Genomic DNA, 17,986 nt, shown 5'->3' on the forward strand with positions numbered 1-17,986 from the left:
GCGTGCTCGAATTAATTATCTCGAGCGCTCGACTTCTCGACTTAATATCTCAAGCGCTCGACTTTTTTTCTTTTTTTTTTCTTAATCAGCCACCGCAACTGGATACCGAACCAAACCATGACATCGGTGTTAAAAGTTCAAAACAAGATACCATGGCTAAAATATAAAAAATAAAGTCTTAACGCTCTTTTTTGGAGATTTGCTGAACGAGTAACGCACACATCGTTTTAACAAATTTTGCACAAGGGAGACATTCCTCACAGCACCGGCCCACTCGGCAAACCTCGGCAGATTCCGGTACCCTACATCTAGCCTCGGCTGTATGACAGTAAGTGATATGTACCTATACGCCTATACATTTGCGATGCGGCACCGGTTTACTTATAAGGGAAACTTGCCCGCGTTTAGAAAGAAGTTCTCAAAATTGCGTCGTTCGAAGAGTGTGTAGAATTTTCAGTGCAAATTTGTCCTTGTCTAAAGAAAATCGGATAAACTTGAAAGAAAAACAGCTTCAAACTTTGAAAATTTTGTAAGATAAAACATTCTTCAAATACGTCGTCATCAATGACGTCATTGGTCGTCATGAATAACGCCATTGTAATCCGGTAACTTGAAAGTAATTTTAATGGCGGACTTTGTCATACAGCCGAGATTAGATGTAGGGTACTGGCATCTGTTGAGGTTTGCCGAGTGAGCACCGGCCATGGTGAATTGACGAAATCTCGCGTTCATAAACGAGATGATGGTTTATTTTTAGCGACACTGACAGGCACCGCGTGCTAGGGTTAGGGTTAGAGTTTGGTTCGGTCCAAAAATTCTGACGCCATGTGCAATTCAAAGTGATTGACCCCGTGAGGAATGTCCCCCGGCCACCAAGCTCGTTTTAACTGGGTGGGTTAATCCTATTCAAGGGAGATAACTACAGTAACAGAAGCCATGGATGTAGAGCATCTATGATCTAAACGTGAAAGGAAAGATAAAAGGTTCGTGTCGTCGTTGACAACAGCATAATAATACAGAGATTGCTGACATCTCCATGAATACGAAAGAACAGCACGGTTTTTGTTTGTACTAGTTAATCATTGAGATCATGCTTGTATAAAACTGGTGAATTATTGTTGTAATTTATTAAATCATCCACGATACGAGTGTTATTAATCTGTTTTCTGAATTCTGTACCTGCATTTCTTCCATAGATGTCGCATCATAAAACTGTATCCTGAGTTTTTGTTTTGTTTTATCTTTTATTAGTTTTTTTTTATGTTGATAGTCTCTGTATACTCTTGAAAAACTTTATTGTTAAAGGCTAAGCATCACGATTGTGTAACAGACTAAATCTATTTGTTAAGGCCAGCTCAATTTTCGTCAAGGTCGCAGAGATGTAATTTAATAAGGTGAGGGCAAGTGATATTGTTGGCTAGATTGTAGGTTAGGGTTCAGGTAAGTATTAGGGCTGGGTTCAGGGTTAGGGTAGGGATTGGCACTAGACCATCTCGTGACCTTTGACCAAACTTGAAGTTGGCCTTATCAAATAGATCTACTCTAACCTGTGTGACCTGTAAGTTTCAGTGTAACAGGAGGATTCAGACCAGTCAAAATTCTAATAACTGTATTTTAAAGTTTTAATGTAGGCCTACATTTCTGAAAGTTGTATGTACAAACAGTTTTAACTGCTCCTCAGAAATGATATGAAATGAAATCAGGTTTACGGTCCCATTTTTTGACACCAACTGGGCTAATATGAATTGTTGCATACGCCATACAGAGTGCTATGAGTGTAATTTTGCCCGGATAGCGGCACTACGGCCTATGAAGTTCAAACTGTCAAGGGGTCTTTAACATGTGTGATCTCTGTTTTTCATACCATCCAAACAACAAGACAGGCCTTCTACATGTCCTGCAACATTACTTGAAGCGAACCTGTGTAATTTCCGCCTGATTAGCGTGCCTATCTTATTCAATGAACCACAGCAGCTGCCTAACTGCTGCAGAAGGAAGAGGGGTTGTATGGCCGAATGGTTAGCGTGTGCGCATTGTATCATAAGGCCTGTCATTGAGTCAACTGGCGTGGTTTCGAATCCCCGGTTGTAAGTGACAAGGATTAGGGTCGCCTGTCTAGCCTTGTGGGTTTTCTGCGGGTCCTCCGGCTTCCTCCCACTGCTAAAGACCCCTACGCGCAAGCAAATTATTGAAATAAAATTAAACCATATGTTAGTCCCGAAATGACCTAGTTTGTGTCAAGTGGATGTTAAACCCCATTTTTCTCTCTCTCTCTCTCTCTCGTTGTCACAGTTGGACGTGGTCAGTAAGTAAATTGCGTGTTTAATCCATCATTGATTCATCCAAACTATTACTTTTATATGTTGCCCGTTCCTATTCCCCAGTTGTACGTGACAAGGAGTAGGTTCGCCTGTCCAACCTTGTGGGTTTTCTCCGGGTCCTCTGGTTTCCTCCCACTGCAAAAGACCCTTACGCACAAGTGAATTATTGAAATAAAACTGAACCTAGTTTGTGTCGAGTTAAACCCTCTCTTTCTCTCCTCTCACTCTGCCAGTTCATCAAGATTTTCCAGCGAGGTTTCTCAGAACGGAAGTTGGACAGATGACCTACTCCTTGTCACCTACATGCTGAGAATCACGATCGTTCAGAGTGAGTGACCATCATATATTGACAGAAACAATATATTTTATTTTCAGGAATTTTAATACCTGAATGTCGTGGCCACTAACACAATCAATTATTTCTGAGATTGATTGATTATATACTACAGGCTGGTTTACAATGGCTTCAACAGGGAAGAATATTCTTGTTCATTTGAAAAAATGTGAAAAATTGTCAGCTGCAAGGTTCACACAGGTTGGTAAGAAAATAACAAAAAATTTAGTAAGAACATTGCAAGCAAACCGTTTGCACCTCACGTAACAAGATGCATTCCGGTTCGCTAAAAACGACATTTAACGCTCTTTTAGAAATCCAAAGGCCTTCACATGGGACGAAATGAAATGAAATGGAGTTTAACGTCCTACTGTTCTGCTCCTAACCTGGGCTAATAAAGACGGGCATACGGCATACAGTGTGCTATGAGGGAAATTTTGCCCGGACAGCGGCACTACGGCCTACTCTTATATCGAATTCCAACTGCCAAGGGATCTTTTATGTGCACGCCAATGTGTACACAGGACCTCGGTTTTTCGTCCCATCCGAAAGACTAGACAGCTTTCCTTGTCAGCCCCTCCGTCCTGCATCACTGACAAGGGAGAACCACGCTGGAAAATCTGGATGAACTTTCTCGGCCAATCCAGTGGGTTTAACGTCCTACTGTTCTGCTTCTAAACTGGGCTAATGAAGACGGGCATATGCCATACAGTGTGCTATGAGGGAAATTTTGCCCGGGCAGCGGCGCTACAGCCTACTCTTATATCGAATTCCAACTGCCAAGGGATCTTTTACGTGCACGCCAATACGTACACAGGACCTCGTTTTTTTGTCCCATCCAAACGACTAGACAGCTGTCCTTGTCAGGCCCTCCGTCCTGCATCACTGACAAGGGGAAACCACGCCGGAAAATCTGGATGAACTTTCTCGGCCAATGCAGGGATAGATGTTGTAAAAGAACTGAAAGTTGTTTGAAAATTTTGGAGGGGCTATATGTAATTTGTACTTATCTCATGTCTAAACTTTTGATATTGAATTTGGATGGAACGTCGATAAGAGATTATTTTGAGATGTAAACGTCTATCTCAAGCTGACAAAACATTAGATTCCATTCGATATTCAGGGAATACAGCTTTAACTAGATGTGTTAATCCTATTGATAAAGGGATCACATACTAAACTCAGGCTGTCTGTCTGGAGTTAGCTTCATTTGAGGACAGACACTAATAGCCCGTCAGACTCGCAAGTTGAACTGGTTTAAAAACCCTGGGGACCTGTCTTCGAGAAGGCTTTTTATTTTAAACTGGTTCATCTTAATGGATTGACTTAAAAAACCTGGCCCCAGCTTGCTTTGAGCATGCGCAGTACGCAGTAAGTTACATTCCTGTGAAAATATCGGGGTCAGACAGTGCCAATGTTATCGAAAGCGTGCGAGAACCGAATAAAGAATATGAAGCTACCCATGCGTAGTTAACTCTAACCTCCGACCGAAGAGGTCAGAATAGTTAAACTGGTTTGGCTTATAGTATGTGTGAACGCCACACGATGGTGTCTTAAAAACCCCAGCGATTATGAACTGGTTTAAAAATAAGCGTCTGAACGGGCTATAAGCTAGTTGACCGATATTTAAAGTCCTAAATCCAAAACACTAAGTATACTTCGAGAATTTTGTTGAGTATTTATTAAATAAAATAAAAAAAAGTTTATTTAGTCTTTGTGTGTATGTCAGGGGTGAAACGGAGAAGGAACACATTACAAAACAGTATATTAAATTTTTGGATATGGCGGCCATTTAGGGCAGAGATCTATTAAGTAGATGGATCTCTGTGTACAGAATGGGGAATCTACTGACAATGTGAAAAAAAATTCCAGGAAACTTTATCATTCAATATCACTGGATCAAACCCCAGCTCCCCTGGTTAGTGAGCCAGCGCCTTACTCAGTGAGCAACCATGGTTCTATTGTCTGAATAAATGCAGTTCCATTGTTCAGGGAATTCTGCTTAAAGAGCTAAATCCCTGATCTTTGGTACCTAGAAATTGACACAAATAGGTCGCAACACATTAATAATGCATATAAACTGATTTACATTCAATCGTTTCTGTTTTACTGTTATTTCTAATCAGTTATGTTCAGCTAAATATGCGAAGAGTCCAAGTTGAATGGCAGTCTTTGGCATCTGGTTATTCCAGTCTACACCGGTAGCATTCTCCTGTGGAATATGTTTAGCCTCGTTCATCGAGTCGCTTCATTGCAAATTGCAAGCAAAAGTATTCTGGCACGCGATTCAATTTTTAAAATTATATTTTGTCTTAAATATTGGATATCCGAAGCTCATCTTTTCACGTTAAGATAACAAAATCAATGCTGATTTAAATTGACAAATAAGTCGTGTTTTTAATGTCGAAGACTGTTGATGATATTGAGTTAGCGACTTAGCTACTTTAACGCAAATAAGTGGAGTTAAAAAGACTTGCCTCCTTTAAACAAACATCATGCAAGAGCTCAATCTGCCTATTGCAGGTCTTTCTTTTGGCCTGAAATGTTACATGAACTATTAATTAGACATTTATTAATATGAAAAGACCTTAATCAACTCTCGATGCCATCTTATGTGTTGGATTTTCACTGGATTTGAATCCGATCTGCTGCTCTACTCCCATTCATAATTAAATCCAAAAATGGATAATCGAGACCATGTGTTTTATCGTACTGACAACTAGTAATGATGATTGAGACAAGGCCTAAAATTCAATCTCTATTATCTCAGTTCAAAGTAGAGTAATTTGACTGAAATTTTTACCATATTCCCTTAACATTATCTAGTTTTTATACGCCCACATTGAAATGTGGTCGTATATTGTCGTCACCCCCATCTGTCCGTCCTAAAGGCTAAAGTTAATATCCGATTGACTTTAAATTTATACACAGTGTTTAAGGTCATGAGACGAAGAAGCCTATTGATTTTCAGCGATTTCCGATAATTACTGCCAGAGTTATGGCCCTTGATCACTTCAAAAAATCTTGTGGACACTCTAGAGGTCAGAGTTAATATCCGATTGACTCTAAATTTATACACAGTGTTTAAGGTCATGCGACGAAGAAGCCTATTGATTTGCAACGATTTCTGATAATTACTTCCAGAGTTATGGCCCTTGATCACTTCAAAAAATCTTATGCATGCTCTAGAGGTCAAAGTTAATATCCGATTGACTTTAAATTTATACACAGTGTTTAAGGTCATGAGACGAAGAAGCCTATGGATTTTCAGCGATTTCCGATAATTACTGCCAGAGTTATGGCCCTTGATCACTTTGAAAAATCTTGTGGACGCTCTAGAGGCTAAAGTTAATATCCGATTGAGTTTAAAATTATACACAGTGTTTAAGGTCATGAGACGAAGAAGTTTATTAATTTTCAGTGATTTTCGATAATTACTGCCAGAGTTATGGCCCTTGATCACTTCAAAAAATCTTGTAAATGCTCTAGAGGCTAAAGTTAATATCCGATTGACTTTAAATTTATACATAGTGTTTAAGGTCATTAGACGAAGAAGCCTATTATTTTCAGCGATTTCCGATAATTACTGGCAGAGTTATGGCCCTTGATCACTTTGAAAAATCTTGTGGACGCTCTAGAGGCTAAAGTTAATATCCGATTGAGTTTAAATTTATACACAGTGTTTAAGATCATGAGACGAAGAAGTTTATTCATTTTCAGCGATTTTTGATAATTACTGCCAGAGTTATGGCCCTTAATCACTTCAAAAAATCTTGTAAATGCTCTAGAGGCTAAATTTAATATCCGATTGACTTTAAATTGATACAGAGTGTTTGAGGTCATGAGACGAAGAATCATATTGATTTACAACGATTTCCGATAATTACTGCCAAAGTTATGGCCCTTGATCACTTTTAAAAACCTTGTGACCCTCTAGAAGCTAAAGTTATCATCCGATTGACTTCAGATTCATACACAGAGTGTAAGGTCTTGAGACAAACAAGTATATTGATTTTCAATGAATTTTTATGACTTGAACAACTAAATCCATGATGTTAAAAGTTTCCTATACTAAACGTTAGCATGGGGCAAAACTTTATAAAAACCAAACAAATTCTAATGGTTTTCTGATAATTACTTAATGAGTTGTTACTCCTAATCAGATTTTAATGTATTATAAATGTTTCATTACCGAAAAAAGTAAAAATATGTGACGACTCTTGTTGACTGCCCGGACGAGTTAGTTGCTGTGGGCGTATGTTTCGTTGCCTGGCAACCTATCTTTAACTATTATAGTGAGAACTGTCAACTCTTTATCTAATCTCCCATAATGCCCCTTTAAATTAGGGGGGGTGGGGGGTGGGTGGCTGAATGGTTAGCACGTGCGCGCTGTACCATAAAGTCTGTCATTGAGTCAACTGGCGTGGTTTCGAATCCCCGGTTGTACGTGGCAAGGAGTAGGGTCGCCTATCCAACCTCGTGGGTTTTCTCCGGGTCCTCCGGTTTCCTCCCACTGCTAAAGACTCCTACGCGCAAGCGAATTATTGAAATAAAATTAAACCGTGTGTTAGTCCCGAAATGACCTGGATTGTGTCGAGTGGACGTTAAACCCCATTTCTCTCTCTCCCTTTTAAATTAGATATTTTGATCGTATTTGTGTTTTTCAGTGTATTATAGATTACTTCGTTACGACCGTAGCAACAAGGATGGAGATATCTGTTGAACTGATTGATGATAAACTAATTATATCCGACACCAAGCAGACGGCAACAGCACAGTGGGTTCAATTTTATGTAGGTAATATATATACACTTAGGGGATGCTCGGTTGAACATTCCAGAATTGAATTCTGTCAGACCCAAAAATGTAGTAACAATTGTGTGACAATGGGAATTTGGTGTTAGAACGCATGCGCCGACTGTATGAGATAAAATATCTTAACCAATCATGGCAGCTGAAACATATTCGTCACATTTAATTACGCATGATTCTACTCGCACCATCTCAGTCGTTGGGACTGACAGAACTGTGACGGGTCTGAATTCCGCGTCACTTGATTGCGATTCCGTCATTCGAAACGTACCAGACTGACAATCCAGCATCCCCATAATAATATTTGTCTTCTCAAATTCTAAAGAGATGGAAAGAATTCGGGTTTAACATTGAATCGATACAAACCATGTCATTTCAGAACTAACAGCTAGCCCCCGGATCCATTCACTTAATCTGATATGTACGTTTGTTTGTGATTTCTGTATATTGTGGCGGGGGGATGGCAGAATGGTTAGTGTGCGCGCACTGTATCATAAAGTCTGTCATTGAGTCAACTGGCGTGGTTTTGAATCCCTGGTTGTACATGACAAGGAGTAGGGTCGTCTGTCCAACCTCGTGGGTTTTCTCCGGGTCCTCCAATTTCCTCCCACTGCTAAAGACCCCTACGCTCAAGCGAATTATTGAAATAAAATTAAACCATATGTTAGTCTCGAAATGACCTAGTTTGTGTCGAGTGGAAGTTAAACCCCATTTCTCTCTCTCTCTGTATATTGTGTAATTGTGTGTGGTGCAGTCATCCTGCACTTACGGTATGGTTCAAATTTCTGAACTTAAGAGGATGGACAGGTGACGCTATTCCTTGTCGCGTAGAAACAGAATTCGAAACCACACCACTTGACTCAATGACAGACGGTTTTACCATTCGGCCACCCAACCTACCATACACGAACAAATATTTGTGTTTTGAAATTCGTACAAGGTATGTGATTAACTCCATTAAAAATGATAGTTATTGATAGGCTATCGTTGAAATGTGACCGTATACAGACAGCTGGGACAACATAGCTGCTGTGGGAGTAGGTTTTGTTGCCTAGCAACCTATCTTTTTTAACAAAATACATGAATTAATTTGCATCACATGTTTTTATTTACTTCAAAGCATCCTCCATTTTGTCCATTTCATCATTTATCTACGAACCAAGCTTCCGAAATAACGGAGGAGATAGCGGAACGAGGAATTAATGTTGGTGTGTCAGTATTAGTGGAATCGTGCGATGATAAAGTTTTACTGTCTAGGAGAGCAGCACATCTACGTACATTCCCTAGTATATGGGTACCACCAGGTTTGTTTCTAACAGTTTTTTTTATTACTACAGAGCCATGGTAGCTAAGTGGGTAAAACACTAGCTCGCTAGTCTAGAGGCCATGTATTCGCTCCCTGCATTGGCCAAGAAAGTTCATCAGGATTTTCAGGCGTGGTTTCTCCTTGTCAGTGGCGCAGGACAGGACGTCTGACAAGGACAGTTGTCTAATCATTCAGATGGGACAAAAAACCAAGGTCCCATGTACTCTTTGGCGTGCACATAAAAGATCCCTTGGCAGTTGGAATTCGACATAAGAGTAGGTCGGGCAAAATATCCCTCATAGCACACTGTATAGCGTATGCCCGTCTTCATTAGCCCAATCGGAGCAGAACAGTAGGACGTTAAACCCTAACATTATGATAAATATTTCAAAGAATATGAGTATTATGTATATTTTAGGTGGACAATAATCTTTATGTATATTTTAGGTGAACAGTAATTTAATATTTATGTATATTTTAGGTGAACAGTAATTCAATATTTATGTATATTTTAGGTGAACAGTAATTTAATATTTATGTATATTTTAGGTGAACAGTAATTTAATATTTATGTATATTTTAGGTGAACAGTAATTCAATATTTATGTATATTTTAGGTGAACAGTAATTTAATATTTATGTATATTTTAGGTCAACAGTAATTCAATATTTATGTATATTTTAGGTCAACAGTAATTTAATATTTATGTATATTTTAGGTGGACAGTAATTCAATATTTATGTATATTTTAATTTTACAGTAATTCAATATTTATAAATTATGTATATTTTAGGTGTACAGTAATTCAATATTTATGTATATTTTAGGTGGACATGTAGAAGAAAATGAATCAGTAAGTAAATTGTGTGTTTAATCCATCGTTGATTCATTCAAACTATTACTTTTATACATTTGCCCTTTTTAAACATACATTATGCAAGAGCTAAATCTGCCTATTGCAGGTCTTTCTTTAGGCCTGAAATGTTATCTAAATTATTAATTAACTTATTCAGATGATAATCAACACTCGGATTTGAATCCGATTTGCTGCTGAACCCTCATTGATGATTTAATCCAAAAATGGATAATCAAGATTATGTTTTTTATCGTACCGACTTTTGTAATGATGATCGAGGCTAGGCCTAAAATTCAAAAGCTTATATCTTGGTTCAAAGTGGATCAATTTGACTGATATTTTCAGCAAATTCCCGTTGCAGTGTCTAGTTTGTAACTATTATAGTGAGAACTGCAAGCTCTTTATCTAATCTCCCATAATGTATCTTTAAAGATACATTATGGGAGATAAGATAACAAGATGGCAGTTCTCGCTATAATAGTTAAAAACTAGATAGTGTAAAGATATTTGCTGAAAATTTCAGTCAAATTGATCCACTATGAGCCGAGAAAGAAGCCGGTGAAATTTTTGCATAGTCTCGGTTATCATTACTAAAATCATTAATATAAACAGCATAGTCTCGATTATCCACTTTTTCTGATTTAATTATCTTTGGCCGTTAGCGGTATATAGGAATCTAATCCAGCCTACATCGAAGGCTAGCCTTGACATCAAGAGTTTATTATGGTCTGGATAAGTTAATTAATGTCTAATTGATAATTTAGATAACATTTCAGGCCTAAAGAAAGACTTGTAATAAGCAGATTTTGCTCTTGCATAATGTATGTTTAAGTATTTAATCAATTATTGTTTTTTTATGTCTCTAGTGATAATCGTGTACTAGCGGTTATAGAAATATCAGTTCAAATATGATTCAGTTCCATTCAGAATTTACAAACATGTGATGGATTGAAAATTGTATATTTTGTAGCTTATAGAAGCAGGACTTAGGGAATTAGAAGAAGAGGTGGGTTTGCATCTAGAGCCTGATCAATTTATGCAACAACCATTGAAGATATTAACTCTTTGGGAGGTAAATAAAAAATTTTTAAAAAAATATTTTATAGGTGGGAGGAGGAGGTGACTGAGTGGTGCTGAAATGAAATGAAATGGGGTTTAACATCCTACTGTTCTGCTCCGACTGGGCTATTATGAGGGAAATTTTGCATTCGATTGAATTGAAGCTGTGTGATGTGAAAAATTATACATTATGTGGTGTGAAAAATTACATATTGTGTGAAAAATGCAAATACCGATCAGCGGGTATAAATATTTTGTTTATCTATGTTTTGTAGTCTTGTTTCCCAGCCAAGTTAGAGATAGGGCTGCCTAAAAGACACCATGTTGTTTGTTACATGTATGGAAAGCTTCGTAATAAAACCTCGACTGAATTAAATAAACAAGTTAAAATGGATGCTAATGAAACTGATGCCTGTGTTTGGCTTGATAAAGAAATAGTTGAAGTGATTGATTTATCAAGAGAGGACATCACTACAGAAATAAAGATACCTGAAAATATACCTGAAACTATCAGGTAAGATACCTGAAAATATACCTGAAAATATACCTGAAACATATAAGTAATTATTCTTTATACACTCACATTGAAATGTGGTCTCCCCTGTCAGTCTGTCTGTTGGTCCGGCGGTTCTAGCGTTAGAGGCTAAAGTTAATATCCGATTGACTTTATATTTATACACTGTGTTTAAGGCCATGCGGCGAAGAAGCCTATTGATTTGCAGCAATTTCCGATAATTACTGCCAAAGTTATGGCCCTTGATCACTTTGAAAAATCTTGTGGACGCTCTAGAGGCTAAAGTAAATTTTCGATTGACTTTAGATTTATACACGGGTGTTTTAGGTCATGGGACAAAGAATCCTATTTATTTTCAATGATTTCAGATAATTACTGCCAGAGTTATGGCCCATGATCACTTTGAAAAATATTGTGGACACCCTAGAGGCTAAAGTTAATATAAATTGTTCAAGGTCATGAGACAAACAATCAAAACAAATTCTAATGATTTCTGATAATTACTTCATGGGTTATTACTCCTTATCAGATTTTCATGTGTTGTAAATGTTTTCATTACTGGCAAAAGAAAAAATATGCGACAACACTTGTTGACTGCCTGGACGACCTAGCTGCTGTGGGCATATCTTTCATTGCCTGGCAATCTATCTTTATATGCCTGAAATTGTCGGGTAGACACCTCCTCCAAATACAAGCGAAACTGTAAGATACCTCCAAATATAACTGAAGCAATCAGGTAAGATACCTCCAAATATACCTGAAAGTGTCAGGTACAATTAATTGTTTTCAATTGTTGTTGTATCATTTCTGAATATAATGAACCTGTCACGAACTACTGAGGTATAAATTCAGACACAATCCTTCTGGCATCATTGTCTTCGATATCACCCTTGGTGGGAGTGGACGTAAACCTCCAGGAAAAAACGAATTATGGTATCAGTCATGTTGCCCGACAGAGGTATTGATATTCTTCATACATATCCGGCACAAGGTTTAAAATATCAGGTACAACTGAGATCGTACCTTCCAGGTCTGGGTTGGATGTTAAAGGGCCATTATGTAAGATTTAGATAAAGAGCTGATCGTTCAGCTATAATAGTTTATAGATACATTATAAAAGATTAAGATAAAGAGCTGGTCGTCCTTGCTATAATAGTTTAAAGATACATTATAAAAGATTAAGATAAAGAGCTGGTCGTCCTTGCTATAATAGTTTATAGATACATTATAAAAGATTAAGATAAAGAGCTGGTCGTCCTTGCTATAATAGTTTATAGATACATTATAAAAGATTAAGATAAAGAGCTGGAATAGTTTAAAGATACATTATGAAAGATTAAGATAAAGAGATGGTTGTCCTTGCTATAATAGTTTAAAGATACATTATGTAAGATTTAGATAAACAGTTGACCATTCTTGCTTTAATATTTCCAAAATAGATAATGCTAAATGAATATATTGAAAATTTCATTCAAAAGACTTTATTTGGAGCAAAGTTATCAACAGTTGTAGTTTAGACAAGATGTGTGCATTGATCGTAAGCACGGCACTGGTTATTCGAGTCTTAGACTCGCTTTTCCATTTTTATACGTCCACATTCATAATGTGGACGTATATTGCCGTCGCCCCTGTCTGTGTGTATATGTGTGTATGTCTGTGTGTCGCCTTAATCAATCGTCTTATTCATACTTATTCCTTATACCCTAATGATGACCTCTATTGCCGTCGCCCCTGTCTGTGTGTATATGTGTGTATGTCTGTGTGTCGCCTTAATCAATCGTCTTATTCATACTTATTCCTTATACCCTAATGATGACCTCTATTATTTTTGGTGCATGCCTGACCCCCCCTGGGAGAGAGCCACACCTAATTTTTGTGTGTGTCTGTGTGTCGCCTACAGGCCGCAATTCTTACCATATCCTTTTGAAGCTTTACATACTTATTCCTTATATACCCTAAGGATGATCCCTATTGTTTTTGGTGCATGCCCAACCCCCGGGAGCAGAGCCACACCCATTTTTCTTTGTGTATCTGTTTGCTGCCTACAGGCCTCAATTCTTACTGGACCGAATTGGATCTAGCCATTTATTTTCCTTATAGCCTAAGGACGGCAACTTTTGATTTTAGTGCATGTGCCGACCCCAAGGGGCAGAGCGACACCCAATTTTTGTGTTTATCGTATACAGGCTGCAATTCTGAATGGATCATCATGGAACTTGGCAAATTAGGCTAAGAGCAGCATCTACTGATTTTGGTACATGTTTCGACTCCCCAGGGGCAGATCCACGTCCATTTTGTCTTCGTGTCTGCATGTTTTTATTGGATCGTCTTCAGAAGGTTTCATGCTTATTCCTTATACCCTGGGAATGACCTATTTTATTTTTTTAGCATGCCCGACCCCCTGGGACATAGCCACGCCCAATTTTTGTTTGTGTCTGTGTGTTGCCTACAGGCCCAATTCTTAACAGATCCTTTTGAAACTTTGCATATCTATTCCGTATTCCCTAAGGATGATCCCTATTGTTTTTGGTGAATGTCCGATCCCCAGGGGCAGAGCTACACCCACATTTTCTTTGTGTGTCTGTATGTTGCCTACAGGCCACAATTCTTAATGCATGATCTTGGCATATGTATTCCTTATAGCCTAAGGACAGCAACTATTGATTTTGGTGCATGATCTGGTAGATTTGGTGGAAAGCATAGGGATCTAGATAGCATGAACCTATTGATATCCATGATCTATCCTTCATATGCTGTTCCAAGGTTTAGGTTAGGACCCCTCCCCCTCTTCCCTTTGCTGAAATACTTGTGAAGGCAGTAGAAGCAATATTGTCTTAATGGATTGTTTTTGGTTCATGAGTTATAAAACCTCTGCAGAAATATCAAATTAGGTATTCATCCAAGTTTTCCTTTCAAATAAGCTGATGTATTTCCAGGCTCTACATGGCTATCTTTTCAAAGAGTGTTAGGGGGGTTGGATGGCTGAATGGTTAGCACGTGCGCGCTGTACCATAAGGTCTGTCAGCTGGCGTACTTTCCATTCCCAGGTTGTACATGACAAGGAGTAGGGTTGCCTGTCCAACCTCGTGGCTTTTCTCTGGGTCCTCCGGTTTCCCCCCACTGCTAAAGAGTCAGACCCCTACGCGCAAGCGAATTATGGAAATAAAATTGAACCATGTTAGCCCTGAAATGACCTAGCTCTCTCTCTCTCTCTCTCTCTCACTCACTCTCTCTCTCTCTCTTAAAGATTGTTGCCCCCAAGAAGAAAAACAAGATGATTAGTGAATATTTCAAGGTTTTGTTGCTATTTAAAGCTACTATTAGGAGTGGCTTGTTTGTCTCTTTTCAAACAACTTTAATAATATCTTTGATCATCAAAGTTTCTGCTTTTAGTTTTATATATGTCTCCTGCTGACGAACATGAAAGCTTGAACTTTTGTCAGGTAAAGTTACTAGGTTGTAAATCTCTGATGTTTATAATGAGAAATCCCTGATTCATAAGCCCAAGGTCATAAGCCCAAGGTCACCTGCGCAATATCAAAGACAGTCAATGTTAAATATGCGATGTATAGCTTTTATCAAGATGAGAGACAGACAGACAGACAGACAGAGACAAAGACAGGACATCCATTATAGGTACTGCACCATTGACAAGGGGGAACCACTCTGGATAAACCAGTTGGCACTCTCCTACCACACAGCATGGCTTATAATTAGTCAGGTTGGATGTTAAAACAGAGAGAGAGAGAGAGATGGATGTGGGTTTAAAGTTCACTCGACACAAACTAGGTCATTTTGGGACTTACTTTTTATTCAAATTTTATTTCAATAATGCGCTTGCGCGTAGGGGTCTTTAGCCGTGGGAGGAAACCGGAGGACCTGGAGAAAACCCACGAGGTTGGACAGGTGACCCTACTCCTTGTCACATACAATAATAGATATTTGTTTGTACAATCTTGATTTAAGATTGATTAAAGGAGCTAAATCGCTAATATTTTGGACCTAGAAATTGACAAAAATGGGTCGCAACGCATATAATAATGTAATATGAATGTATATAAACTGATTTACATTCAATTGTTTCTGTTTTTACTGTAATTTCTAGTTAGTTATGTTCGGCGAAATACGCCAGAAGTCTCATGTGAATGACAATCTTTAGCCACTGGTTTTTCCAGTCTACACCGATGGTATTTATTACGCATGCTCTCCAGATAAGAATATAGCGTCACTATTTGAAATGACTTGTGGAATATGTCTAGCTCTGTTCTTTGAGTCCCTTGTTCCAAATGGAGCTGAAACGCATTATGGTACACGATTCGTGTACCAATGGTAAAATGTTTATTTTGTCTTGAATATTGGATATCAGAAGCCCATCTTTTCCCTGTAAGATCACAAGACCAATATTGATTTGAATTGACAAATAATTCGTGTTTTCAATGTCGAAGATTTTTGATGATATTGAGTTAGAGACTTAGCTACTTTAACGGTTAAACAATAGTTACCAGTGTTTATTTTTCACTACTGTAGTTGTTTATGTAATGTTAAATGGTCGAGAGCGAGATATTAAGTAATATATTGTAACAACAAGAGGGCGTATATTATGCAATGTTTTAAGCTCGAGACCATTAAACGACTTAAAATACAGACACTCCGCACATGTTTTGACAGTTATATACATGATGCGAGTCCAATATTCCACTAGTATAAATAATGTACAGTTGGCAAGTTGCCCGTACAATTATTTAAAATAATGGTAGGCGAACATCAAAGGGTGACGTCACATCTGTATTTTAAGTCACAGAGACTGTGTTTAATCTTGATTTGGGGGTTGGATGGCCGAATGGTTAGCGCGTGCGTACTGTATCATAAGGTCAGTCATGGAGTCACATGGGTTGGTTTGGATTCCCTGGTTTTACGTAACAAAGAGTAGGGTCGCCTGTCCAACCTCATGTGTTTTCTCCGGGTCCTCTGGTTCCCCCCCCCCCCCACTGCTAAAGACCCCTAAGCGCAAGCAAATTATTGAAATAAAATAAAACCATAAAATGACCTAGTTTGTGCCACTAAACCCCATCTCTCCCCCTCTCTCTCTCTCTCTCTCCTTCTCTCTCTCTCTCTCTCTTTCTCTCTCTCTCTCTCTTCTTCTCTCCCTCTGATATTTGACTTATTCTGCCTGTTTTTTATTCACAGTGCATTGGTGTTTGATGATAATAAACAACAAATTGAAGCCGACTTGGATGTTTCACTTTTATTTCAAAGACTTCAAAAGGCAGATGATAAAGGTCGTGTGAGTTCAGGAACAAAGATGGCGTTACATCAGTGGCTCAAGCTAAAAACATGATATCATTTCCAAACATCTCGCCTCCAGTTCACAAAACATTTTCAGACTTAAGTTAAGAATTTACTTAGAATTGTTGGACTTATTTTATCTAAAATATAACCCTTTATAAAGCTTTTATTGTTTTAATGTATCAAATACATCAATAAGAAACAATGTGCAAAGTTTTGTGTTTGCAGATAAAAAAATACATGTATTTCTCATAAACGGTGGTTGAAAGTTGAGTAAATTCTCAACTTAAGTCTGAGAATGCTTTGTGAACTCGGGGCCTGGCGTTGTTTGATTTTAAACCGTTGGCACTTGGACTGCTCAAAACTACTGCCTTCGATCTAATGTCTTAAAATGAGTTTTATATGTCATCTGATTAAAACACAGATCCTATTTCATTTTGTTTTTTATAGTTCAAAATTTTGTTGTACTTGTCTTTACTACACTTGGATCTGGAAGAGTTATTGTTATCACTTCACTGATGTGTTGTGGATAATGTGAGAGATTATCCAATGAAACGGTCTGTTATGGCGAGCTTTAGGGGTGTGGTGCACGGAACTGTAGGTAACCCACTAGAAACATCAACGCTGATTGGCTAATCAAATACCTGACATCATAGGGTCAAAGGCCGCTCGTATTACTTCTGATGCGACTATCCATTACAACTGGTCAGAATTCCATGTAGTAGAGGCCATCATAAGTATAAAAAATAAAACAAAACGAAATACAGATCTGTATTTTAATCTGATTGATATATTATACTAAGATTTTCATATCCTGCCCATTGAATATATTTTATTACATTCATGTGAAATTTAATTTTTAATTTATGATAAATAATAAATTAACTAATTTATCCTCATTTGTTTTATTTTTGTTTAAAGAGCCATTTATTAATGCTTCGGTTCAACGACTCTGTCTTCCGACGTGGTTTCCCCTTGTCAGTGGTGCAGAATGGAGGGCCTGACAAGGACAGCTGTCTAGTCCTTCGGATGAGATGTAAAATCGAGGTCCCATAAATGCACGTAAAATATCCCTTGGCAGTTGGAATTCGATATAAGAGTAGGCGATAGTGCCGCTGCCCGGGCAAAATTTCCCTCATAGCACACTGTATGGCGTATGCCCGTCTACCTTAACAGAGTATAGGAGCAAAACAGTAGGACGTTAAACCGCATTTCATTTCATTTCAACGACTCTGTCTGTTGTCCATTGGTCGTTCTTCTGAACTACTAGAGGAGGTACGGTGGTTCAGTGTGACTTATAATGGCAGTCAAGTGGACTCAGTGAGTAGGATGTTGTCTCACTAACCTCGAAATCACGTGTTAGATCCTTGCGATGACTGAAAGAGTTCATCAGGATTTTTTGATGTGGTGTTTATTTAACAATATGTTGCTGGGGTGGTGATTCTGTAACCAAGTGGTGCATATGTTGCTGGGGTGATGATTATTTAACCAGATGGT

At 38.2% G+C, this 17,986-nt stretch overlaps 1 protein-coding gene and 1 long non-coding RNA gene across 5 annotated transcripts; one reads left to right on the top strand and one right to left on the bottom strand.

The window, feature by feature from the left end:
• Window positions 1-33: 33 nt before the first annotated feature.
• LOC126817901 (uncharacterized) lies at window positions 34-1,319 on the bottom strand. The gene is made up of 2 exons (XR_007679133.1): window positions 1,180-1,319; window positions 34-156 (listed from the first exon to the last, which is right to left on the bottom strand). It is a non-coding gene; the product is annotated as an uncharacterized LOC126817901 (long non-coding RNA).
• Window positions 681-17,388, top strand: LOC126817900 (nucleoside diphosphate-linked moiety X motif 17). 4 transcript variants are annotated; one of them, XM_050545072.2, is made up of 8 exons: window positions 681-1,064; window positions 2,697-2,856; window positions 7,323-7,448; window positions 8,588-8,771; window positions 9,602-9,627; window positions 10,601-10,702; window positions 10,965-11,203; window positions 16,391-17,388. In XM_050545072.2, exons 2-8 carry the CDS (start codon window positions 2,782-2,784, stop codon window positions 16,539-16,541), a joined length of 903 nt encoding a protein of 300 aa, XP_050401029.1. In that variant the 5' UTR covers window positions 681-1,064; window positions 2,697-2,781; the 3' UTR covers window positions 16,542-17,388. The 4 variants fall into 4 exon arrangements, with proteins under 4 accessions (XP_050401029.1, XP_050401028.1, XP_050401030.1 ...); XM_050545071.2 differs by having other exon boundaries at window positions 681-983; XM_050545073.2 differs by having other exon boundaries at window positions 980-1,107.
• Window positions 17,389-17,986: the final 598 nt, after the last annotated feature.

Source organism: Patella vulgata, chromosome 4 (assembly GCF_932274485.2).
Source record: "Patella vulgata chromosome 4, xgPatVulg1.2, whole genome shotgun sequence".
Lineage (NCBI taxonomy): Eukaryota > Metazoa > Mollusca > Gastropoda > Patellidae > Patella > Patella vulgata.

What these genes read in the sequence shown, in the direction of transcription:
- LOC126817900 (XM_050545072.2), top strand. Translation starts at nt 2,782, where the DNA reads ATGGCTTCAACAGGGAAGAATATTCTTGTTCATTTGAAAAAATGTGAA. An exon ending in AGATATTAACTCTTTGGGAG is followed by an intron (nt 10,703 to 10,964) that starts GTAAATAAAAAA and finishes TATGTTTTGTAG; the next exon opens with TCTTGTTTCCCAGCCAAGTT. An exon ending in AATATACCTGAAACTATCAG is followed by an intron (nt 11,204 to 16,390) that starts GTAAGATACCTG and finishes TTTTATTCACAG; the next exon opens with TGCATTGGTGTTTGATGATA.